A 26,759-nucleotide genomic window follows, 5' to 3' on the forward strand; every position below is an offset into this window, starting at 1 on the left:
GTCCAGTAGACTGTCCCTATGGGATCTCTCCATGTGGACACTTCTCTAATGGGAATTTCCCTTCTTCATGAATGTTGCTCTGATGCTCTTTGGGTGTGGATGATCTCATAACTAGGCAATCCTCCATGAGCTAAATATACCCCAGCTCTGACTTGCACTGATACATTGTAACAAACCCTCAATTGTTATATTACCTTAAAAGTTGTTGCTGGGTTTAGAAAACCCGTCTTACAAATGATCTATTAGGGGATTCTGGGTAATAGATGGGGGGTCCCCCATTCAGGATCCTTATCTATTAGTCAGAATGGAGAGAGGCTATTTGAAGCATCAATACAACATTTATTAGATGGACGTCCAATGGAAATAAAGACAAGTACAACCATGTAGGGGGTAAAAGAAAGAATTTATTTATAGGGAGGGGGGACAATAATAAACAAGATACTATTATATTATAGTATTATAGATGTGTATGTGTAAGTTAGTGATCTGTTGTACTGAACCATGCTCGGCTGTGTTGATCCAGAAGAAGGCGAAAACCCCCTGTAAGGAATTAGCCAATTGTTCTTATTACCAAGGGGGAAAATTCCTTCCCGACCCCAAATATGGCAGTCAGAATAAATCCCTGGATCAAAGGCTAGTACCAAACCGAGTGACAAGTAAGGGGTAAATTAATTTAAATTATTATTTTTTTTTAATTATACATGTGCAGTAGTTTAAATGTTCATGTTTGGTTCAAATACATTTTTAAAATGTAAAAAATATATAAATATTTATTTATATTTATTTATTTATCATTTTTTAAAAAAAAATTAGTTTTGTTACTAAGAGGGTAATTTCTGATGTTATTATGCTAAACCTATTTACGGCTATGTTGATCCAGAGGAAGGCGAAAACCCCTTGTGAGGAATGAGCCAATTGTCCTCAAATCAGGGGATGAAATTCCTTCCCAACCCCAAATATGGCGGTCAGAATAAATCCCTGGATCGAGCCGATATGTCCCCTATCTGTGGTGTGTGTCTATGTGTGTGCGCCTATCCCTATAGTGTAGTGTGTGTGGTAAGTGCAGTGTAGTGTGTGGTGAGTGAGTGGTGATGCCAGGTAAAGGCCTGGGGCAGCAACACAATGGCAAAGGTGAGAGATGATGTTCTAGGGCAGCCGAGGTAACAGCAGCAGAGACTTGAGGCCTGGATCAGGAGGCCGGAGGTTCTGGGCAGTAGGCGCGGGATCCTCAGATTCTAGAAGTGAAGAACATGTGATGATAATTATCCCCAGAGGAGGACGTTCTTACCGCGCCCAGCTTGGTGACGTATAATTGAATCGGGTCACAAGGTGGGGGTTCTCTGTGTCCTCCGGCCACTGCAGATGGTGATTTTGTAGAACTGTCCCAAAAGGCTTACATGGTGGCTTGGCTCTCCTCTCTTCCAGTTCCTCCCAGTGAATGGTGGAAAAGAATGGATGCTTCCGGATGTTTCTGCGCACCCCCAGGCGCTTATCGGGATTCTTGCGCAGAAGTTGACTGATGAGATGTTCAATAGCAGCATCCATCCCGAGTGGAAATTTGGGTTCCTTTCTGGTGATGGCTTTGAAAACCTTCTGCTTGCTGTGGCTGATGTAAAATGGGAAGCATCCTGTCGCCATCCTGCACAACACAACCCCAAGGCTCCACCAGTCAACTGCTGTGTAATATTCTTGTCCGAGAAGCACTTCAGGGGCCATGTAGTAGAATGTTCCTGTCACTCCGTCGATCTTACTGGAGGCTGTGACTCCATCTTGTGCCAGGCCCAGGTCAATGATCCGGATGTGGCCTTCTGCATCCAACATGATGTTCTCTGGCTTGAGGTCTCTGTGAACGATGTTATGTCCATGGAGGAACTGGAGGCCGCATACCATCTCTGCTGCGTAGAACCTTATGTTGTCGATGTCCAGGTAGCAGCAAATCCTGATCAAATCCTCCAAACTGCCGCCGGACAGGTACTCCGTGATGAAGTATGCACGCTCCAGAGACTGATGTGCAGCATAAAGGTGGCATAGAAATGGACAGTCTCGGGCCGCCAGGAGTATCCGCCGCTCTCTCTTGATGGTTTCCTCGTTGTCCTCTCTTCTGTTGATGATCTTTACAGCCATGTAGGTGTCACGGCCAGGGACTGATGCCAGGACCACCTGTGGAAAACAAATGGAAGACGCTCATTAGAAGACATCATAAGGTTGATATTGATCAGTGTTTCTCAATCGCGGTCCTCAAGACCCCCAACAGGTCCTGTTTTCTGGATTTCCTTTGTATTTTACAGGTGACACAATTATGGTCGCTGAACATACAGTTATATCACCTGTGAAAGACTAAGGAATTCCTGAAAACATGACCGGTTGGGGTCTTGAGGACCGCGCTTGAGAAACACTGATATTGATGGAGGGGGGGGGATCTGGTCTAGGAAAACTGCAAGAAAGAGCTATAATATACTGTAGATCCCTCTTTAGCAACAATTGTCTGTCCCAAAGTTTCCTGCAGCTGCAAATGCTCTAAGTTTTGTTCACCAATAGAATACCTAGCAGGTTTGGTGGCAGAATCCCGTTGGAATCGACTGCGCAAGGTGACGCCAGCCAATGCGATGCTACAAAGGGGCGTTCACTGCATAGTGGTGATGCTGATGTGATAAAATCTAAAGTTATTCGGCTAATAGTGGAGATGCGGTATCCGACCTGCCATTCAGGTGCACAGAAGCAGTAGATACAAAAGTTACAAAGATAGTACACCCACGTTCGGACAGCACTTTGAATCATTTATGTGTTTGCACTCTAATTGCCTGAGGCTCCATAAGTACAAAAGTAGGTATATGGTGCGCATGTTCAAGCAGCCTTATGGTTGCATAGGCAAAATAAATACAAATAAGGATATGTAATATATTAGGGCACCAGGTTGGCGTTTGCGAACTGCACATACAAGGGAAACTTGTGCCAAGTGTAACGAATTGTAATATTAAAATTGTATTAAAAAGAAAAAATAAGGAAATGTAAACAAAATTTAGGAAAATGATGAACAGCTTCTCCACCATCTGAAAAGATAGGGAAAAGGAAATAATGAATGGTGTAAAAGACAAAAACCACGATCCCTAGTGTGAAAGTGATTCATAAAGGTGGATGAAGAATGGGAATAGAGTGCGGAAACAGTACTAGGTTAATGTCACTGAATATCAGGCGGGTGCACGGTGGTTATGTAGCAGTTGTCGGAGTTGTATAGTAATTATAAAGCTGGGCTCCACAGCTCCCAGATTAGGTACCAAGAGAAACAAAGAAAAATGAAAAGAAAAATACTATAAAAATAGTCCACTATGTGGTATTGCAGTTTTCACGGAATTCATGGATCCAACATGATAAATAGTCTTAAAAATGGACAGAAGTCCCTACAAAAATGATGGGTCCAGAAACAAAATATTATCCTCATCGAGAAAGAAGACAAAAATGGACGATCAGGAGGCATCAATGCGGGGAAACTTATTAGATAGTATAAATAAAGAGAATTTCAGAGGGTTCACTTACTTTATCTCCTAACTCTATGAATGCATTGAACAATGGATAGACATGTCTTTGAGTTGGTTGGGGTCAGTGTAGTTCTCATCTTCTGGTCCAAATAGGTTTCTGTAAGATTGTATTGAAGCCATAGATATCCATGTGATGTCACGCATATATAATTAATTATGCAAATGTGTGTCCTTGGTATTTTTTCGTTGTTGCAAGAAAGGTGGCAATATAATACATGAAACAATTAGAGGATCCTACGCTAAAGTCATAGCTGCATACACAAAAAAACGCGTATATGGACCAAATAGTACCATAAGTATAATAAACTTTATTGTTACACAAATGCAAAAAAATGACATACATCTAAAATCATATAAAATATATATGGATAAAAAACTGGAGATACAACTTCATGATACAGAGACAAAGAAAGGGGAGAACTGGAAAGACTCAGCAGTGCAATAAAGTATAAGAATTAAGTAAGCCTAAAACAGCCCACAATACCATGCTTAACCCCTTAACAACGAAGGACGTAAATGTACGTCCTGGTGAGGTGGTACTTAACGCACCAGGATGTACATTTATATCCTAAGCATAAGCGCGGGCATCGGAGCGATGCTCGCGTCATGCGCTGCAGGTCCCGGCTGTTGATCGCAGCCAGGGACCCGCCGGTAATGGCGGACATCGGCGATCCCGCGGATGTCCGCCATTAACCACTCAAATGGCGTGTTCTACACGGCTCACGGCATCTATGGCATCGCGGTCACTTAAATGGATGATCGGATCGCCCGCAGTGCTTCCGCGGCGATTCGATCATCCAGCACGGCAGCCGGAGGTCCCCACACCTGCCTCCTCTGCCTCCCAGGAGTCTTCTGCTCTGATCTGCCTTCCCGCAGTCCAGAGCAGAAGATGACCGATAATGCTGATCAGTGCTAAGTCCTATACATAGCACTGAACAGGATTAGCAATCGAATGATTGCTATAAATAGTCCCCTATGGGGACTATTAAAGTGTAGAAATAAAAGTAAATAAAGTAAAAAAAATATGAAAAAACCCCTCCCCCAATAAAAACGTAAATTGTCCCATTTTCCCTATTTCACCCCCAAAAAGTGTTAAAAAAATATTTTATATACATATTTCCTATTGCAGCGTGCATAAATATCTGAACTATTAAAATAAAATGTTAATGATACCGTACGGTGAACGGCGTGAACATAAAAAAAAAAAAAGTCTAAAATAGCTGCTTTTTTATAACATGTATTAAAAGTTTTATATAAGCAAATATGATATCAATAAAAAGTACAGATCATGGTGCAAAAAATGAGCCCTCATACCACCGCTTAAACGGAAAAATGAAAAAGTTATAGGTCTTCAAAATAGGGGAATTTTAAATGTACTAATTTGGTTAAAAAGTTTGTGATTTTTTTTAAGCACAACAGTAATAAAAAAAGTATGTTATCATGGGTATCATTTTAATCGTATTGACCCAAAGAATAAATAACACGTCATTTTTACCGTAAATTGTACGGCATGAAAACGAAACCTTACAAAATTAGCAAAATTGCGGTTTTCTTTATAAAATCCCCACACAAATAGTATTTTTTTGGTTGCGCCATACATTTTATGGTAAAGGGAGTGATGGCATTACAACAGACAACTGGTCACGCAAAAGACAAGCCCTCATACTAGTCTGTGGAGGAAAATATAAGAGTTAGGATTTTTTGAAGGCGTGGAGGAAAAAACGAAAACGTAAAAATAAAATTGTCTGCGTCCTTAAGGCCCAAATGGGCTACGTCCTTAAGGGGTTAAATCGTACCTGTCAGATCCAACAAAAAAAAACTTTTTTTTAATATATCACTCAGTACCTAATCCTGACCATGTACATCTAATTTTTATGTGTCTAGCTCCTTTATTTATTTTTTTATTACACTTTTAATTTAGCTCATTAGCCTGAATTCCTCTCAAAGGGAGGGGCTTGGCCTCACTGTGCAGGTCTCCGCCCCCTCCCTCATAAGCTGTCTGCTCACATCTCCCCTAGCATTAGCAAAACTACCACTCCCAGCTTGTATTCACTGACAGTAGCGGGACACAAGGTGACAGTGGGAGGATTTTTCCTCCAGCTGTGAAACCTGAACTCACAGCTGTCAATCAAGAAAGTGTGTCCATGACATAGGTGATCACTCATGGACACAGCAGGACTAGTATGTGTCCAAGCAGGCAGGAGGGGCAGTTGTTTGACTGGCTTTTTCAGTAGGAAATACTGAAAAATTTCTAATGAAAGCAATTGCAAAACCTGTTGGTTTTGCATGCTTTACAACATATCAAAAGTTTTTGTATCTGACAGTGCCCATTTAAACTAAATAGGGTAACTCAAAAAAGCACCCAAATAAATGCATGAAAGAGTAACCATGCAAAGTTATAATAGATGTATATAGAGATGGCACAGGGAGAAAGTATAGTAGCGGAAGCAAGGAGTTAAATATTGGCAAAGTGTGCAACAAACATAATTACCAACGTCACCCGACATTTCACCGCTCAAGGCTTCTTCCGGGGCGTAAACACAGGAAGTGAGCGACAGCTATTTATGTAAGGGAACGGCCAATCATGGATCCAAGACTAGAGCATGTGTTATTGAGAGATGTCCGCAAGTCGTGGACATTGCGAGATGGCCGTACAGTCTCAGAATACACAGCGTCCTGAAGGTCCACCCAGTAACGAAGGTAACCTGGACGCTAAAGGCACAAATATCGCGAGACACACGCAGGAGCGTATCCGAGTGTCGCGCTGCAGCTAAAACTATGGGCTGAAACTATAACACATCACAGCGGGAGGACCTGCCCAGTAACCAAGGTGATACAGCACACTAAGTATATATATATAATAATACTACATGCACCCAAGTATGGACACCTATATAAATAATTAATTAATTGAATACAAATAAGGACATGTATAAAGAATCCAAAATATACCTGAATAAAATAAGTATTATTTCCAAAGTGCCGCACTGCACATCATGGCAGTGCAGCCAAAGGAAAACACGTAACATGAAAAAGTGAGTGCCAAAAAATAATAAAGGGGAGTAAAACCAAAATAAAAAAATGTGTGTGAAAAAAACTAAAAGTGACACACACACCAATGTGCATGGTGAAAGTGCAAAAGTGCAATAGTGAAGGTGAATACAGACCCACCTGTAAGAAAAAACAGAAATTATTCCAAAAACATTTTTATTATAGAAGCACATGTGGTGTGTCATATTACAACATACTGAACCAATGTGAATAACAAAGGGGGGGGGGGGGGGAGGAGGGGAGCGGAAATCCGTGCAACCCCATTCTAAATAATAATAAGATGGCATATATTGTGACATTAAAGATATATAGTTGCCATAAAGTATATACATGTATGATGGATGAAAAAATAAGGATAATTGACAGGGAACAATGGTAAGGCAAAATATATATATATATAAATTTCCCCCACATATCATGTGATGTCACGCATATATAATTCATTATGCAAATGAGTATTGTCTGTATTTTTTTTTTTTTTTTTGCAAGACAGGTGGCAACCTTATGTGTCACATGTGGACCATATAAAGTAAGTGGTGTGGGGATCCTACAAGTGTTCCTCGGTCCACCCCCAGGAATATCCAGGCCAGTTACCTTAATTTAATTGGACTACAAAAGGGTTCAACCAAGGAAAACAAAGGTAAAATATACATAATAAGTACCATCTGACCCCCAAGTAATGCATAAAAGAAAGAAAATGTGCAAAAAAACTAATACAACAGAGCATACAGCGATAGAGGGCAAGGAAAAAACCAGACAATAATGAATAGAGAACCGTAATACCATAGGGGGAAACTTTTTGTTGCACTTTATTATTGGATTTATATTTGGAATCCTATATACAATACATGTGAAGAGATATTATTATTTATTACCCGCGGTATTGGAGGAACAATTTACAGTGATATAACATCAGCACATATGCACTTTTAGAAATCTATTTTATTTTATTTAGTATTCCAGCACCCATTATAAAGACCTGCTTAGAGGAAGAGCTGTGCAGTTCCCATAGCAACCAGTTTGCTTCTTTTATTTTTCAGAGGCCTTTTTAACTTGGTTGCTATGGGCAACTGCACAGCTCTTCCTCTGCACAGGTCTTAATAAATCCCCCCTATATGTACTGTTTACACACTGCAGCAGAAGACCCCGCTGTGATAAAAAGACATTGCGGTCTATTTTATATTATTTAGTATCCCAGCACCCATTATAAAGACCTGCTTAGAGGAAGAGCTGTGCAGTTCCCATAGCAACCAGTTTGCTTCTTTTATTTTTCAGAGGCCTTTTTAACTTGGTTGCTATGGGCAACTGCACAGCTCTTCCTCTGCACAGGTCTTAATAAATCCCCCCTATATGTACTGTTTACACACTGCTGCAGAAGACCCCGCTGTGATAAAAAGACATTGCGGTCAAGAGTGTTGCACCTTCTCTTCTCCCTTCGTCTGGTTTCCTGCACCCACACCATCTTGGGCATCCCGACATCCATCCGCCAGGACACTGTACATGGAGGTGCCCCAAGGGATCCGTTCACACCTAATACCAGGTGTTGGCCCTTCAGGTAGTCTTATATGGGTTTGCATAACCACTTAAACCATCAGGGACATATTATTGTGGGATTACAAGTACCAGCAGACCCACCTTACCACAACACTGCAACCCCCCCCCCCCCCCCCCAACACATATCCAGCCTGAGATGGTTGATAACAGAAATTAAGATGGAAACAGAACTTACTTTGCCGAAGTTGCCTCTACCCAGGACTTGGTGGAGGTTGTAGCGGCTGATGGTAAGCCCGGGGTAGGGGTCCGATGTTCCTTGGCTGCTCCCAGGTGTTGGCTCCTCATCCTCTGATCCTCCATTCTCATCTCCTCTCCTCCTCTTGACTCCATCCTCGCCTTCCTCTTCCCTCTTCCTCTTCTCCTCCTCACCATCTTCTCCATGTCCAGTGGACACCATCCCAGGTGTTGGCTCCTCATCCTCCGATCCTCCATCGTCATCTCCTCTTCTCCTCAAGACTCCATCCTTGTCTTCCTCTTCCCTCTTCCTCTTGCCTTCGCTCTTCCTCTTCTCCTCATTGCCATCTTCTTCATGTTCAGTAGAAGCCATCCCAGGTGTTGGCTCCTCATCCTCCGATCCTCCATCGTCGTCTCCTCTCCTCCTCTTGACTCCATCCTCGCCTTCCTCTTCCCTCTTCTCCTCCTCGCCATCTTCTCCATGTCCAGTGGACGCCATCCCAGGTGTTTGCTCCTCATCCTCCGATCCTCCATCGTCATCTCGTCTCCTCTTCAAGACTCCATCCTCGCCTTCCTCTTCCCTCTTCCTCTTGCCTTCGCTCTTCCTCTTCTCCTCCTCGCCATCTTCTCCATGTCCAGTGGACGCCATTTCCGCAGTTCTCCTTCAGTCTGCAGACCTCGGTCCAGTCACGTCGGTCGCCAGCAGAGAGTGAACGGCAGTTGGTCGTGTGCAGGTGATGTCATCAGCCACAGAATGCTCAGGTGGCACCTGCCTGACACTGGCCCTATAGACCTGCTCAGCCATATACAATGTGATGTGGGCATCATGAAGGACATCTAGGGTTGGCCTTAAGTTGATTGGTACCCTGTACAGTTTGGACCTTATGATGGCCCACAGTGGTGTCCAAACTATGGACCTCTAGATGTTTCAAAATTACAACTCCCAGGTTTGTTGGGTGTTGTAGTTTTGCAATATCTGGAGGACCACAGTTTTGATACCAATTGGTTTAGGCACCTATTAAGGTGCTTGGGGTCCAAGCTCCAGGTGTAAAGTACATTGGGCACCTCCATCAGTAAAGACAGGAGATGCCCCTTGTGCCCTGGTGCAGGTCGCATACCTCTGTTCATGGTCTAAAGTTAAGAGGAACAGTAATAATTCATGGATGGTTCTTCAGTGTCTGGGGCTAGGTGGTGTAACTGCTAGTGGTATATATTGGCACAGTGGTGGTATAGGCGGTATATAAAGATCTATGTAAAGTTAGAAATAAATTTAGTGAATAAAACACTCACACTTGTGAGCATGTAAACCTATTTAGCAATATGTTCCTATTACAACTATTCCTTTAAGTCTGCTGCACACACAGCACCAGATATGATGTATAGCAGCAGTACCCAACGGGCAGACCGTGGTCCAGATCCAGACTGCAACTGCCAGACATCCGGATCACTGGTCAGCTCTCCTCTCATTCATTTGTATTGGTGTCTTTAAGACACTCTAAGGGGCAGGCAAGTTGCAGGCAAAGTGGCGTTTGTGCGCCAAATTTATTAAATGGTGCATGGACGTTGTTGAATGCCCGCTAAACTGCTCAGTTCTTATGTCGCAAAGCAGTGGTGGGCTGTGTTACAATTGTATTAAATGTCACATGGACCCTAGTACAATTGTCGCATTAGGGCGACATATAGGGCAGGGTTGAATTGCCCTGTGATTTCTTCAAAATATGGTCCGTGCAAATTTATTGCAACTTTTCGCAGAACAGTCGCACATGATAAATTAGTGACGACTGCATAAATTGATCGAAATCAGATCGGTTTGTGGTAATAAAAATTTAAAATTCAAAATAAAATGTTGCAGGAAAAGTTACACGGAACCTGCGACAAATTTATACAAAAAAAAGCTGTATACATATCTTGATAAATTCCCCTCTTTGTTCCCTTCTTCTGTAATGCAGGCAGCGTGATGATTTAACTACACAGTTCATAGTGGGCAATGTGGTACAGGTCATAGATGCGTGTTACATATTTCTTGGGGCACAGTGGCACAGTTCGTAGGGATATAGTGGCACAGTACATTGAGACATATTGGTACAGTTCATAGGGGCACAATGACACAGCTTATGTGGCATAGTGGCACAGTTTATGGTGGCATAGTGGCACAATACATGGGGGCATAGTGGCACAATACATGGGGGCATAGTGGTGCAGTACATTGTGGCATAATGGCACACATCATGGGGGAACAGTGGCACAGTTCATGGGCGTATAGTGACACAGTACATGGGGGCATAGTGGCACAGTTTATGGGAACATAGTGGCACAGTACACTGGGGCATAGTGGTGCAGTACATAGGGGCATAGTGGCACAGCTTATGTGGCATAGTGGAACAGTTTATGGGGGAATAGTGGCAAAGTACATGAGTGCATAGTTACACAGTTCATGAGGGATTAGTGGCAAAGTACAGGGAGGCATAGTAACACAATACATGGGGGCATACTGGCACAGTATATGGGGGCATAGTGGCACAGTACATGGGGGCATAGTGGCACAATACATTGGGCCATAGTGGCACAGTACATGGGGCATAGTGGCACAGTATATGGAGACATACTGGTACAGTTCATAGGGGCACAATGGCACAGCTTATGGGGGCATAGTGGCACAGTTTATGGGAACATAGTGGCACAGTCAATGGGGCATAGTGATTCAGTACATGGGGGACAGTGGTGCAGTTCATGGGGACATAGTGGCACACTACATGGGGGCATAGAGGCACACTTTATGGGGGCACAATGGCAGATATCATGGGGGCATAATAGCACATCTCATGGGGGCATAATGACATCTCATGGGGGCATAGTGGCTTCTTACATCGGAGCATAGTGGCACAGTACATGGGGGCATTGTGGCAGTTAATGCAGGGGCATTGTGGCACAGTTAATGTGGGGGCATAGTGGTACAGTTCATAGTGGGGCAAAATTGGCATTGGGCATAGTGGCTTCATTCATTGTGGGGGCACAGACACATAATTCATTGTTTTAAGGGACACAGAGGTACAATTATTCACTACATGGTAAATACCGTATATACTCGAGTATAAGCCGACCCCAATATAAGCCGAGGCCCCTAATTTCACCCCAAAATCCCAGGAAAAGTTATTGACTCGAGTATAAGCCTAGGGTGGCAAATACATCATCCCCCCTGTCATCATCCAGACCCCTGTCATTAACACCCTCATCATCATCACCCTGTCATCATCCCCCTTTCATCATCACCGCCTGTCATCATCCCCCTTCATCATTACCCTGTCATCATCCCCGTCATCATCACACCCCCCCCTTCATCATCCCCTTGTCATCATCCCACACCCCCTCTTCATCATCCCACACCCCCCCTTCATCATCCCCTTGTCAACATCCCACACCCCCCTTTATCATCCCACCCCTCCCTTCATCATGCCTTTATCATCCCATCCCCCCCTTCATCATCCCCTTGTAATCATCCCACCCCCCCTTCATCATCCCCTTGTCATCATCCCACACCCCCTCTTCATCATCCCCTTGTCATCATCCCACACCCCCCTTCATCAACCCCTTGTCATCATCCCCTCCCCCCCCTTCATCATCCCCTTGTCATCATCCCTTCCCCCCCCCTTCATCATCCCCTTGTCATCACCCCACACCCCCCTTCATCATCCCCCTGTCATCATCCCACACCCCCCTTCATCATCCCCTTGTCATCATCCCCTTGTCATCATCCCCACCCCCTTCATCATCCCCTTGTCATCATCCAACACCCCCCCCCCTTCATCATCCCCTTGTCATAATCCCACCCCCCCCCTTCATCATCCCCTTGTCATCATCCCACACACCCCCTTCATCATCACCATATGTCATCAGCCACCCCCCCCACCTTCATCATCACCGCTTGTCAATGTCTGATACAGTGGTCTTCAACCTGCGGACCTCCAGATGTTTCAAAACTACAACTCCCAGCAAGCCCGGGTAGCCATCGGCTGTCCGGGCTTGCTGGGAGTTGTAGTTTTGAAACCTCTGGAGGTCCGCAGGTTGAAGACCACTGCGGCCTTCGACATCATCCAGACCCCCCCCCCTCACCCCCTTTAGTTTTGTACTCACCTCCGCTCGGCGGGACGTTAGGGTGCGCTGGTCCGGTGCTGTAGGACTGTCCGGTGGGGAGGTCGTCCGATGGGATAGTGGTTCCGGGCTGTCCATCTTCACCGGGGCGCCTCTTCTACGCGCTTCTTGCCCGGAATAGAGGCGTTGCCTTGACGACGACACAGAGGGACGTTGGTAATGTACGTCCCTCTGCGTCGTCATCAAGGCAACGTGACTATTCCGGGGCCAGGCCCGAAGCGTGGAGAAGAGGCCCCCCGGTGAAGATGGCAGCCCGGAACCACTATCCCACCGGACGACCTCCCCACCGGACAGTCCTGCAGCACCGGACCAGCGCACCCTAATGTCCCGCAGAGTGGAGGTGAGTACAGAACTAAAGGGGGTGAGAGGGGGGGGGGGGGCTTAATGATTTCGAAGGCCGCAGTGGTCTTCCACCTGCGGACCTCCAGAGGTTTCTAAACTACAACTCCCAGCAAGCCCGGACAGTCGATGGCGTTGTAGTTTTGAAATATCTGGAGGTCCGCAGGTTGAAGACCACTGAGGGCGGAGAGTTCACTTGAGTATAAGCCGAGGGGGGTGTTTTCAGCACAAAAAATCGTGCTGAAAAACTCGGCTTATACTCGAGTATATACGGTATATAAAATATATCTCTAAAACCTAATATAAATATTAAATATCTTTAAAACCTTATAAATATAAGTTCCAGAAAACAAGCTATAAGAGAAATACTATAAGAGAACATGCTATAAGAGAAATACCTGTGGAGCTGCTGGTAGGGATACAAGTTTTACTGCCAAATGTCCCCAGAAGATTCGGGATTCGAGACCCAAAGTAAACTGATAATGAACTTTTATAGTATTGTTAGCAACCACTATATATTTTCATTAATGCTAAGATATATTTGATTATTTTTATGATAAACCTCTTGGGATATCTTTTGATAAAGGATTTATGTATATATGTTTTAAAATTACCTACGGCATCTAAATAAAACAAATCATTATATTAATACTCAGGAACAAGTACCCTTTCCATTTTATATAATGTTTTACTGCAGATCAGTATATTCTTATACAACCTATGGATACATGTCTGTCACGCTAATTTTAGTTGTCACGTCCCTTACAATGTTGTACCACACATCATAGGAGTAATAGAATGTCATTTTAATCATTTCTCTATAATTGCACTAAGTTGGAGTATTATGTCTCGATTGGCTGCATATACTTACCAATGTGAACAGGATGTGATGTCTTACCTGCGGTTACGTCATCAAGCGAGGTATCTCCCGGGCTTTTCCAAATGAATTGTGTATTAAATGTAGCCAATATGTCATTTCTGTAAGAGACTTGAAAAAGAGAGCAAGCGCTCTCAAAACGCGTCTGTCACGATGCCGGCTGGCAGGTAGTGGATCCTCTGTGCCAGAGAGGGATTGGCGTGGACCGTGCTAGTGGACCGGTTCTAAGCCACTACTGGTTTTCACCAGAGCCCGCCGCAAAGCGGGATGGTCTTGCTGCGGCGGTAGTGACCAGGTCGTATCCACTAGCAACGGCTCACCTCTCTGGCTGCTGAAGATAGGCGCGGTACAAGGGAGTAGGCAGAAGCAAGGTCGGACGTAGCAGAAGGTCGGGGCAGGCAGCAAGGATCGTAGTCAGGGGCAACGGCAGAAGGTCTGGAACACAGGCTAGGAACACACAAGGAACGCTTTCACTGGCACAATGGCAACAAGATCCGGCAAGGGAGTGCAGGGGAAGTGAGGTGATATAGGGAAGTGCACAGGTGAACACACTAATTGGAACCACTGCGCCAATCAGCGGCGCAGTGGCCCTTTAAATCGCAGAGACCCGGCGTGCGCGCGCCCTAGGGAGCGGGGCCGCGCGCGCCGGGACAGAACAGACGGGGAGCGAGTCAGGTACGGGAGCCGGGGTGCGCATCGCGAGCGGGCGCTACCCGCATCGCGAATCGCATCCCGGCTGGCAGTGGAATCGCAGCGCCCCGGGTCAGAGGATGTGACCGGAGCGCTGCAGCGGGGAAAGTGAAGCGAGCGCTCCGGGGAGGAGCGGGGACCCGGAGCGCTCGGCGTAACAGTACCCCCCCCCTTGGGTCTCCCCCTCTTCTTAGAGCCTGAGAACCTGAGGAGCAGACTTTTGTCTAGGATGTTGTCCTCAGGTTCCCAGGATCTCTCTTCAGGACCACAACCCTCCCAGTCCACCAAGAAAAAAGTTTTCCCTCTGACCTTCTTGGAAGCCAAGATTTCTCTGACAGAGAAGACGTCCGAGGAGCCGGAAACAGGAGTGGGAGGAACAGATTTGGGAGAAAAACGGTTGAGGATGAGTGGTTTGAGAAGAGAGACGTGAAAGGCATTAGGGATACGAAGAGAAGGAGGAAGAAGAAGTTTATAAGAGACAGGATTAATTTGACACAAAATTTTGAAAGGACCAAGATAGCGTGGTCCCAACTTGTAGCTAGGGACACGGAAGCGGACATATTTAGCGGAGAGCCATACCTTGTCTCCAGGGGAAAAAACGGGAGGAGCTCTTCTTTTCTTATCCGCGAACTTCTTCATGCGTGATGAAGCCTGTAAGAGAGAATTTTGGGTCTCTCTCCATATGATGGAAAGGTCACGAGAAATTTCATCCACAGCGGGCAGACCAGAGGGCAAGGGAGTAGGGAGGGGGGGAAGAGGGTGACGGCCGTACACCACGAAAAATGGGGATTTGGAGGAAGATTCAGAGACCCTGAAGTTATACGAGAATTCGGCCCATGGGAGGAGATCTGCCCAGTCATCCTGGCGGGAGGAAACAAAATGTCGCAAATAATCACCCAAGATCTGGTTAATTCTTTCTACTTGTCCATTGGACTGGGGATGATATGCAGAAGAAAAATTTAATTTAATCTTGAGTTGTTTACAGAGAGCCCTCCAGAATTTAGACACGAATTGGACGCCTCTGTCCGAGACAATCTGCGTGGGCAACCCGTGAAGACGAAAAATGTGTACAAAAAATTGTTTAGCCAACTGAGGCGCAGAAGGAAGACCAGGAAGAGGGATGAAATGTGCCATTTTGGAGAATCGATCAACGACCACCCAAATAACAGTGTTGCCACGGGAAGGGGGTAAATCAGTAATAAAATCCATACCAATCAGAGACCAAGGCTGTTCGGGGACAGGCAGAGGATGAAGAAAACCAGCGGGCTTCTGGCGAGGAGTCTTATCCCGGGCACAGATGGTGCAGGCTCGCACAAAGTCCACAACATCCGTCTCCAGAGTCGGCCACCAATAGAAGCGGGAGATGAGTTGCACAGATTTCTTGATGCCCGCATGACCTGCGAGATGGGAGGAGTGACCCCATTTGAGGATTCCGAGGCGTTGGCGTGGAGAAACAAAGGTCTTTCCTGGAGGAGTCTGCCTGATGGAGGCAGGAGAAGTGGAGATCAGGCAGTCAGGTGGAATGATGTGTTGCGGAAGGAGTTCAACTTCTGAGGCATCCGAGGAACGAGAGAGAGCATCGGCCCTAATGTTCTTATCGGCAGGACGAAAGTGAATCTCAAAATTAAATCGGGCAAAGAACAGAGACCACCGGGCCTGGCGAGGATTCAGCCGTTGGGCAGACTGGAGGTAGGAGAGGTTCTTGTGGTCGGTGTAGATAATAACAGGAAAACTTGATCCCTCCAGTAGATGCCTCCATTCCTCAAGTGCTAATTTAATGGCTAGAAGCTCTCGATCCCCGATGGAGTAGTTCCTCTCTGCTGGAGAGAAGGTCCTAGAGAAAAAACCACAAGTGACAGCATGCCCGGAAGAATTTTTTTGTAGAAGAACAGCTCCAGCTCCCACTGAGGAGGCATCAACCTCCAATAGGAAGGGTTTGGAAGGGTCAGGTCTGGAGAGGACGGGAGCCGAAGAAAAGGCAGACTTGAGTCGTTTAAAGGCGTCTTCTGCTTGAGGAGGCCAGGACTTGGGATCAGCATTTTTTTTGGTTAAAGCCACGATAGGAGCCACAATGGTAGAAAAATGTGGAATAAATTGTCTGTAATAATTGGCGAACCCCAAAAAGCGTTGGATAGCACGGAGTCCGGAGGGGCGTGGCCAATCTAAGACGGCAGAGAGTTTGTCTGGATCCATCTGTAGTCCCTGGCCAGAGACCAAATATCCTAGAAAAGGAAGAGATTTGCATTCAAACAGACATTTCTCAATTTTGGCATAGAGTAGATTGTCACGAAGTCTCTGAAGAACCATACGGACATGCTGGCGGTGTTCTTCTAGATTGGCAGAAAAAATTAGGATATCGTCCAGATATACAACAACACAGGAGTATAACAGATCACGAAAAATTTCATTGACAAAGTCTTGGAAGACGGCAGGGGCGTTGCACAGGCCAAAGGGCATGACCAGATACTCAAAATGTCCATCTCTGGTGTTAAATGCCGTTTTCCACTCATCCCCCTCTCTGATGCAGATGAGGTTATAGGCGCCTCTTAAGTCCAATTTAGTAAAGATGTGGGCACCTTGGAGGCGATCAAAGAGTTCAGAGATGAGGGGTAAGGGGTAGCGGTTCTTAACCGTGATTTTATTAAGACCGCGGTAGTCAATGCAAGGGCGAAGGGAGCCATCTTTTTTGGACACAAAGAAAAATCCGGCTCCGGCAGGAGAGGAGGATTTACGGATAAAGCCCTTTTTTAGATTCTCCTGGACATATTCAGACATGGCAAGAGTCTCTGGGGCAGAGAGAGGATAAATTCTGCCCCGGGGTGGAGTAGTGCCCGGGAGGAGATCGATAGGACAATCATAAGGCCTGTGAGGAGGTAGAGTCTCAGCTTGTTTTTTGCAGAAAACATCCGCGAAGTCCATATAGGCCTTAGGGAGACCGGTTACTGGAGGAACCACAGAGTTACGGCAAGGGTTACTGGGAACCGGTTTTAGACAGTTCTTGGAACAAGAGGACCCCCAACTCTTGATCTCCCCAGTGGACCAATCCAGGGTTGGGGAATGAAGTTGAAGCCAGGGAAGTCCAAGGAGAATTTCCGAGGTGCAATTGGGGAGGACCAAAAGTTCAATCCTCTCGTGATGAGATCCGATACTCATAAGAAGGGGCTCCGTGCGGAAACGTATGGTACAGTCCAATCTTTCATTATTTACACAATTGATGTAGAGGGGTCTGGCGAGACTGGTCACGGGGATGTTGAACCTGTTGACGAGGGAGGCCAAAATAAAATTTCCTGCAGATCCAGAGTCCAAGAAGGCCACAGTAGAGAAGGAGAAGGCAGAGGCAGACATCCGCACAGGCACAGTAAGACGTGGAGAAGCAGAGTAGACATCAAGGACTGTCTCACCTTTGTGCGGAGTCAGCGTACGTCTTTCCAGGCGGGGAGGACGGATAGGACAATCCCTCAGGAAGTGTTCGGTACTAGCACAGTACAGGCAGAGGTTCTCCATACGGCGTCGTGTCCTCTCTTGAGGTGTCAGGCGAGACCGGTCGACCTGCATAGGCTCCACGGCAGGAGGCACAGGAACAGATTGCAGGGGACCAGAGGAGAGAGGAGCCGAGGAGAAGAAACGCCTCGTGCGAACAGAGTCCATATCTTGGCGGAGTTCCTGACGCCTTTCGGAAAAACGCATGTCAATGCGAGTGGCTAGGTGAATAAGTTCATGTAGATTAACAGGAATTTCTCGTGCGGCCAGAACATCTTTAATGTTGCTGGATAGGCCTTTTTTGAAGGTCGCGCAGAGGGCCTCATTATTCCAGGACAATTCTGAAGCAAGAGTACGGAATTGTACGGCATACTCGCCAACGGAAGAATTACCCTGGACCAGGTTTAACAGGGCAGTCTCAGCAGAAGAGGCTCGGGCAGGTTCCTCAAAGACACTTCGGATTTCCGAGAAGAAGGAGTGTACAGAGGCAGTGACAGGGTCATTGCTGTCCCAGAGCGGTGTGGCCCATGACAGGGCTTTTCCGGACAGAAGGCTGACTACGAAAGCCACCTTAGACCTTTCAGTGGGAAACAGGTCCGACATCATCTCCAGATGCAGGGAACATTGGGAAAGAAAGCCACGGCAAAACTTAGAGTTCCCATCAAATTTATCCGGCAAGGATAAGCGTAGCCCAGGGGCGGCCACTCGCTGCGGAGGAGGTGCAGGAGCTGGCGGAGGAGATGACTGCTGAAGCTGTGGTAGTAACTGTTGTAGCATAACGGTCAGTTGAGACAGCTGTTGGCCTTGTTGCGCTATCTGTTGTGACTGCTGGGCGACCACCGTGGTAAGGTCAGCGACAACTGGCAGAGGAACTTCAGCGGGATCCATGGCCGGATCTACTGTCACGATGCCGGCTGGCAGGTAGTGGATCCTCTGTGCCAGAGAGGGATTGGCGTGGACCGTGCTAGTGGACCGGTTCTAAGCCACTACTGGTTTTCACCAGAGCCCGCCGCAAAGCGGGATGGTCTTGCTGCGGCGGTAGTGACCAGGTCGTATCCACTAGCAACGGCTCACCTCTCTGGCTGCTGAAGATAGGCGCGGTACAAGGGAGTAGGCAGAAGCAAGGTCGGACGTAGCAGAAGGTCGGGGCAGGCAGCAAGGATCGTAGTCAGGGGCAACGGCAGAAGGTCTGGAACACAGGCTAGGAACACACAAGGAACGCTTTCACTGGCACAATGGCAACAAGATCCGGCAAGGGAGTGCAGGGGAAGTGAGGTGATATAGGGAAGTGCACAGGTGAACACACTAATTGGAACCACTGCGCCAATCAGCGGCGCAGTGGCCCTTTAAATCGCAGAGACCCGGCGCGCGCGCGCCCTAGGGAGCGGGGCCGCGCGCGCCGGGACAGAACAGACGGGGAGCGAGTCAGGTACGGGAGCCGGGGTGCGCATCGCGAGCGGGCGCTACCCGCATCGCGAATCGCATCCCGGCTGGCAGTGGAATCGCAGCGCCCCGGGTCAGAGGATGTGACCGGAGCGCTGCAGCGGGGAAAGTGAAGCGAGCGCTCCGGGGAGGAGCGGGGACCCGGAGCGCTCGGCGTAACAGCGTCGTCTGTATTATTCAAACAAAAAATCCAATCTTAATCTACCGTGCTCTTGGTGGATTTACTGCCAGTGGTGTACGCCCCAAAACCAACTTGGGATTTTTCCTCTGTTCCGACTCCTCCAGCGGTAACACAAGAAATATACCTGGAGGAACGTAGCAACAGTAATATATTTAGGGGCACAGTGTGTGGCAGTATTATACCAGGGGCACAGTGTGTGGCAGTATTATACCATGGGCACAGTGTATGGCAGTACTATACCAGAGGCACAGTGTATGGCAGTAATATACCAGAGGCAGTGTGTGGCAGTATTATACCAGAGGCACAGTGTATGGCAGTAATATACCAGAGGCAGTGTATGGCAGTAATATACCAGAGACACAGTGTGTGGTAGTATTATACCAGAGGCACAGTGTGTGGCAGTATTATACCAGGGGCACAGTGTGTGGCAGTATTATACCAGAGGCACAGTGTTTGGTAGTATTATACCAGGGGCACAGTGTGTGGCAGTATTATACCAGAGGCACAGTGTGTGGCAGTATTATACCAGAGGCACAGTGTGTGGCAGTATTATACCAGGGGCACAGTGTGTGGCAGTATTATACCAGAGGCACAGTGTGTGGCAGTATTATACCAGAGGCAAAGTGTGTTGTCTACTCTGGTTTGATAAATATGGTGACTGGCATGGTGCAAAAATAGTGATATAAGTGCCCAATGTGTCCTTTCACATTGTATCAGGAGGGTCTTCCAGGTGTGACATATAGATTGGTGGCACTGTATATAAGGTGCTTTCTTGCTGGTACTGTATATGGAAGACTCTCTTAGTGACACTGTTTATAGACGACTCTCTTAGTGGCACTGTATATGGACAACTCCCTTAGTGGCGAAGTATATGGAGGACTCTCTTAGTGACACTGTATATGGATGACTCTCTTAGTGACACTGTATATGGATGACTCCCTTAGTGGCACTGTATATGCAGGACTCTCTTAGTGGCACTGTACATGGAGGACTCTCTTAGTGGCACTGTATATGGAGGACTCCCTTAGTGGCCCTGTTTATGGAGGACTCTCTTTGTTGCACTGTATATGGAGGACTCCCTTAGTGGCCCTGTTTATGGAGGACTCTCTTTGTTGCACTGTATATGGAGGACTCTCATAGTGACACTGCATATGGATGACTCCCTTAGTGACACTGTATATAGAGGACTCTCATAGTGACACTGCATATGGATGACTCCATTAGTGACACTGTATATGGAGGACTCTCTTAGTGGCACTGTATATGGAGGACTCTCTTAGTGGCACTGTATATGGATGACTCCCTTAGTTACACTGCATGTGGAGGATTATATAAGGGGCTCTGAACATGTTCACATTAGAAGACACAGTAATTTTGATGGTTCCATTACACTCAAGGTGGCACTATTACGTTCAGCTGTGACCAGTGACTGCTGCTATAGTAGAAAACGGAAACATTATATAACACAACCTTAAATGGTTTATCCCAATATTAATAGTTATGGTCAGGGCCTTACAGTGCGTATGGAACGTACGCCTACCTAACCTAACATACCATGATAACTATAACCCTATTTCCTATCCTGTAACAAGAATACCGGACATAACCTACCTTATCTAATCTGCGGCAGAGGTGTGCCCGTGCCGCCGTCGGGGGGTACACCTTAAGTGGGCATACCCTGAATGAGGCTGAAAGAAGACCTGAAAAAAGAGGGAGGGCTGATGGGTGGGACAGCGTGACGTCCAACGTGCACCTGAACCTGCACGTGCTGGTATTTATGCCACCCAGGCCCCTCCCATAAACCCAGGTTGTCATTCAACCTTTCACTTATGGTCAGGGCCTTACAGTGCGTATGGAACGTACGCCTACCTAACCTAACATACCATGATAACTATAACCCTATTTCCTATCCTGTAACAAGAATACCGGACATAACCTACCTTATCTAATCTGCGGCAGAGGTGTGCCCGTGCCGCCGTCGGGGGGTACACCTTAAGTGGGCAAAAAACAGCATGCCTAGGGGAGTGGTATAATATGCCCTTGTGATACCAGAGCCTGAGCTGCCGACCCAGCCTTCAGGCCATGTTCCCAACCCCCTCAGCGAATATCCGATATTACTGCGGACATCCCTATGATGACACCTACCTCACCAAAAGCCCTAGCTACCATCTAGACACCATGTGCATATTCGCCACCCGAACTTGCTGAATGGACTGACCAACCCGCTCCCTCTCCTACTGTACCACATGACCCACTATCCGTAAACCTAGTATGTAGTTTCCAGGATTATGGCCAAAACCTGACAACCGTAGGGAGCCCTAAAAAGAAACCCAAGTGTCATGAGACACAGAACATTACAGATATATACTGCCGATACCACAAACTATTCCCTAAATCAACGACCATAACTATGGGAGAAAACAACTAACTGAACCATGTTAACATGTGTGCACAGGTCACCTGTAAATGATCACTTAATACCGGTATAACAGTCGTATGCTGCAAACGAGTCAGAACATACGACTGTGCAGTGCATCCCACCTGAGAACGTGACAGGCATGACGGGTATACAGCTGCCTATGTGTAGTGCCGTTACTGCTCTGAAAACGTGTCAGCAACAATAAGTATAGTAGTAGTATATCCCACTTAGTAGTAGTATATCCCACTTGAGGACGTGTCAGGCATATCAGGTATATACTCCTCTATGTGTCCTGCTGCTACTGCTCGGGAAAACGTGCCCAAAACAATAGCCCAAATGATGTATTCCCCTGCAGACGTGGCAGGCAGTGAGAGAATATCCGTAACCTGTAAACGTAACCCGATTCAAAATGGTTGATAATGCGCCTATGTGCCTGATGCAAATGACCATCACGTGTAAGATCCATGCACTGTGGTAACCATGAAAGTAAGCACTATGCCTAGCATGTAGTGTCATATCCGCAACAATGACGTAAGCGTATGACTACTGTATGCAAAGTAAGATAGCTTGACGTAGAACCTATAACGGTGGTATGTTAACGTAACCTGATCTATTCATGAACGTAGAATCAGGACTAAGTAACCTGCTTAAAATAACGCACGTGTACGGAGACCTTTACTGGGTACCCGAAAAAAAAGGGCAGATAAGCCTCGCGTCATGCAAGTAGTAACTTATACGTAGAATGCCCGAACTTACGTGGCGCATGTGCCGTAGTAAATGCTATGATAGTAAGCGAAATTACATGAGGTATACATACCCATATTATAGCAACCAGACTCAGTACACTCGTAAATGATCACTTTAATACCGGTATGGGCAGTCCTATCCTGGAAACGTGTCAGAAGATACGACTATACAGTGCATCCCAACCTGAGGACGTGACAGGCATAACAGGTATACAGCTGCCTATGTGTGGTGATGTTATTGCTCTGAAAACGTGTCAGCAACAATAACCAAGTAGTATATCCCACCTGAGAATGAGTCAGGTATATACTCCTCTATGTGTGCTGCTGCTATTGCTCAGGAAAACGTGTCTGAAACAATAGCCCAAATGATGTATTCCCCTGCAGACGTGGCAGGCAGGTTTAGAATATCCACAACCTGTAAACGGGACATGCCCCAAAATGGTGAAAATGCACTCAGTAAGACATGTCTAACCCAATTACCATAGACACCTATGCTTACCACGGTGTGAAAACATGATCCCGTTATACTATAGCCCGGTAAGCGTGTAATACCATATGGAAGGCCTACGGGTATGTGTAAGCTATATGGAATTTGATCGCATTAATCGTATGGAACACCACGTGTTATGCCATATAGACACCTAAGCGTATGATAACGTGTGGAAACCTATGCGTATGCCACGTATGTGACATGAGCGTGTTGTACCCTATGGTGAACAATAGTATGCCATGGCATATGGAAATATGAATGAAATCTCGTAATGCAACATCAACGTTTTGAGCCATCGGAAACCTGAGAGTTACACCATCTAAACCATAATCGTGTTATCCCTAATGGAAACTGAGCGTGTAACTGAATGGAACATACAAGTATGTATACTGTGTGCTAATTACCAGCACACACACCGAATGGTAAAACACCCGCGCGCACCCCGTATGCCAAACACAGGCGGGCAAACCGTACAGAAAACACCGGCATGCCCCCCGTACAGTAGACCCCAGTGCGCGCACCCACAACAACCGCCGGCATGCACCCACAACAACCACCGGCATGCACACCGCATGGCAACCTCCAGCGTGCCTACAGAATGGAAAAGCCATCGTGTATACCGTTATGAAAATGCCATCGTGTGTACCGTACGGAAAATGCAACCATGTATACTTAACGGAAAATGCAACCGTGCCTGCTGTACAGAAGATACAATTGCGTATACTGTATGGAAAGTGCAATCATGTATACTGTACGGAAAAAAGCAATCATGTATACTGTCTGGAAAAAAGCAATCATGTATACTGTACCGAAAGTGCAATCATGTATACTGTACGGAAAATGCAATCGTGCCTGCTGTACCGAAGATACCATCGCGTATACTTTATGGAAAGTGCAATCATGCATACCGTTCAGAAAATACCATCGGAAAATACAATCGTGTATACTGTATAAAGAAAATACGAGCGTATATTATATAGAAAAGTGAGCGTGTCTACTGTACTGGAAATACGAACGTGTATCCTGACCTGAAAATACTAGAATGCATACTATACTGGAAATACGAGCGTGTATACTGTTCTGGAAATACGAGAATACTGTACTGGAAATACTAGCGTGTATACTGTACTGGAAATATGAGCATGTATACTGTACTGGAAATAAGAGCATGTATACTGTACTGGAAATACGAGCATGTACACTGTGTGAAAGAGTAAGCGTTCATACTGTACGAATTACAGTCATGTGTACCGTATGAAACACCAGTGTAAATATTGCATGAGAAACACGAGTGTGTACATCGTAAGAAACCCAAGCGTGTAATCTATATGGAAAATGCAAGCGTGCCTACCTTACAAGCGCGTATACTGTGTGAATGTACAATCGCATATTTGTATGCAAATACCATCACATGTTCTAGAGAAAACGAGAGTGTATACTGTATGCAAATACAAGCATCTATACTGTATGCAAGACAAGCGTGCATTCTACCTGGATGATAAAAGCACTTACACTGTAGGACACACAGCGTACACACTGTATGCAAATCCAAGCGTGTACCCTGTATGAAAATCCAAGCGTGTTCTTGAAAATACAAGCGTGTCATACTGTATGGCAATACGGGCGTGTGCTTGTATGAAAACCCAAGCGTGTCCTACTGTATGAAAATATACGTGTGTTCTATTGTACGAAAATACAAGTGTATTCTATTGAACAAAATACAAGCATGTTCTATTGTATGAAAATACAAGCGTGTTCTATTGTATGAAAATACAAACATGTACTGTAAGGACAATACAAGCGTGTATACTGTATGGTCAATACTAGGGTTGCCACCTTTCCCTCAGAAAAATACCGGTCATGGGTGTGGCTATGTGGGGGTGGAGCTACAAAAGGGGAGGGGCCAGATTGCACAGGGGCTGAGGGATCAGGGGTTTAAGAAATGGCATGGGGGATGGGAGGGGGTTTAAGAAATGGCATAGGGGATTGGAGGGATACAATATATATGTGGGGGGAATTTTCCTATATCGCACAAAAAAAATTACATTTAGAGAATACCTACCAAAACCCTATTTATACCAGCGGCGGCGGTAGTGGTGGTGCGCGACAGCAACGCTGGCTCTCTGTGATGACGAGTGACGTCCCCCTGCGCAACGTCAGATAAACAGGCTAATCAGACAGTATCACACATGACAGATTTAGATGCACAGGCTCAGCAGACAGTATCACACATAACATGATTAGATACACAGGCTCAGCAGACAGTATCACACATGACAGATTTAGATGCACAGGCTCAGCAGATAGTATCCCACATGACAGATTTGGATACACAGGCTCAGCAGACAGTATCACACATGACAGGATTAGATACACAGGCTCAGCAGACAGTATCGCACATGACAGGATTAGATACACAGGCTCAGCAGACAGTATCGCACATAACAGGATTAGATACACAGGCTCAGCTCACAGTATCACACATGACAGGATTAGATACAGAGCGCAGCAGATAGTTTCACACATTAAAACATTAAATCAGTGTTTCCCAACCAGGGTGCCTCCAGCTATTGCAAAACTACAACTCCCAGCATGCCCGGACAGCCAAAGGCTGTCTGGGCATGCTGGGAGTAATAGTTTTGCAACAGCTGGAGGCACCCTGGTTGGGAAACACTGCATTAAATACACAATTTTGCAGAGAGGTCTCACCAGTCTCTTGTCTTCACTTTCTCCTTTCCCCGGGCGGCTCCAGGTTAAGGAATGTCCGGGGTTAAGGAGGAATGGGGTGGGCAATTATTTATCCCATGGGGCCACATGAGAAACTAAAAATATTGTGGAGGGCCGGGTAGTTGTCCCCCAGATTAGGAGCATAGTTGTCCCCCAGATTAGGAGCATAGTTGTCCCCCAGATTAGGCAGCATAGATGTCCCCCAGATTGGGAGCATAGTTGTCCCCCAGATTAGGAGCATAGTTGTCCCCCAGATTAGGCAGCATAGATGTCCCCCAGATTAGGAGCATAGTTGTCCCCCAGATTAGGCAGCATAGTTGTCCCCCAGATTAGGCAGCATAGTTGTCCCCCAGATTAGGCAACATAGTTGTCCCCAAGATTAGGCAGCATAGTTGTCCCCCAGATTAGGCAGCATAGTTGTCCCCCAGATTAGGCAGCATAGTTGTCCCCCAGATTAGGCAGCATAGTTGTCCCCCAGATTAGGCAGCATAGATGTCCCCCAGATTAGGAGCATAGTTGTCCCCCAGATTAGGCAGCATAGTTGTCCCCCAGATTAGGCAGCATAGTTGTCCCCCAGATTAGGCAGCATAGTTGTCCCCCAGATTAGGCAGTTTACCCCCCCCCCCCCCCTACACACACACACACACATATATATATATACAGACACATAGAGACACATACACAGACACATATATACAGACACATATATACACAGACTAGGGTTGCCACCCTGCCGGTATTTTACCGGCACAGCCGGCATTTTCATCTACATTCCGGGCTGTGCCGGTAAGTTTGGATGAAAAATACCGGCCATGCAATGGCCGGTATTTTTCATTCACTGACAGGGGCGGACGGAGCAGCATCCCCAGAAGAGCACTTCTTTCATGACCGGCCGTACAATGC

At 46.3% G+C, this 26,759-nt stretch overlaps 1 protein-coding gene across 2 annotated transcripts; it reads right to left on the reverse strand.

Moving 5' to 3' along the window:
- Positions 1-805: 805 nt before the first annotated feature.
- Positions 806-8,981, reverse strand: LOC130284609 (protein kinase C theta type-like). 2 transcript variants are annotated; one of them, XM_056535102.1, is made up of 3 exons: positions 8,317-8,981; positions 1,398-2,160; positions 806-1,235 (listed from the first exon to the last, which is right to left on the reverse strand). In XM_056535102.1, coding segments are annotated over exons 1-3 (1,413 nt in total). In that variant the 5' UTR covers positions 8,965-8,981; the 3' UTR covers positions 806-1,233. The 2 variants fall into 2 exon arrangements, with proteins under 2 accessions (XP_056391077.1, XP_056391076.1); XM_056535101.1 differs by having other exon boundaries at positions 806-2,160.
- Positions 8,982-26,759: the final 17,778 nt, after the last annotated feature.

Source organism: Hyla sarda, chromosome 8 (assembly GCF_029499605.1).
Source record: "Hyla sarda isolate aHylSar1 chromosome 8, aHylSar1.hap1, whole genome shotgun sequence".
NCBI classification, from domain to species: Eukaryota; Metazoa; Chordata; class Amphibia; order Anura; family Hylidae; genus Hyla; species Hyla sarda.

What these genes read in the sequence shown, in the direction of transcription:
- LOC130284609 (XM_056535101.1), bottom strand. Translation starts at nt 8,964, where the DNA reads ATGGCGTCCACTGGACATGGAGAAGATGGCGAGGAGGAGAAGAGGAAG. An exon ending in GTAGAGGCAACTTCGGCAAA is followed by an intron (nt 2,161 to 8,316) that starts GTAAGTTCTGTT and finishes TGTTTTCCACAG; the next exon opens with GTGGTCCTGGCATCAGTCCC.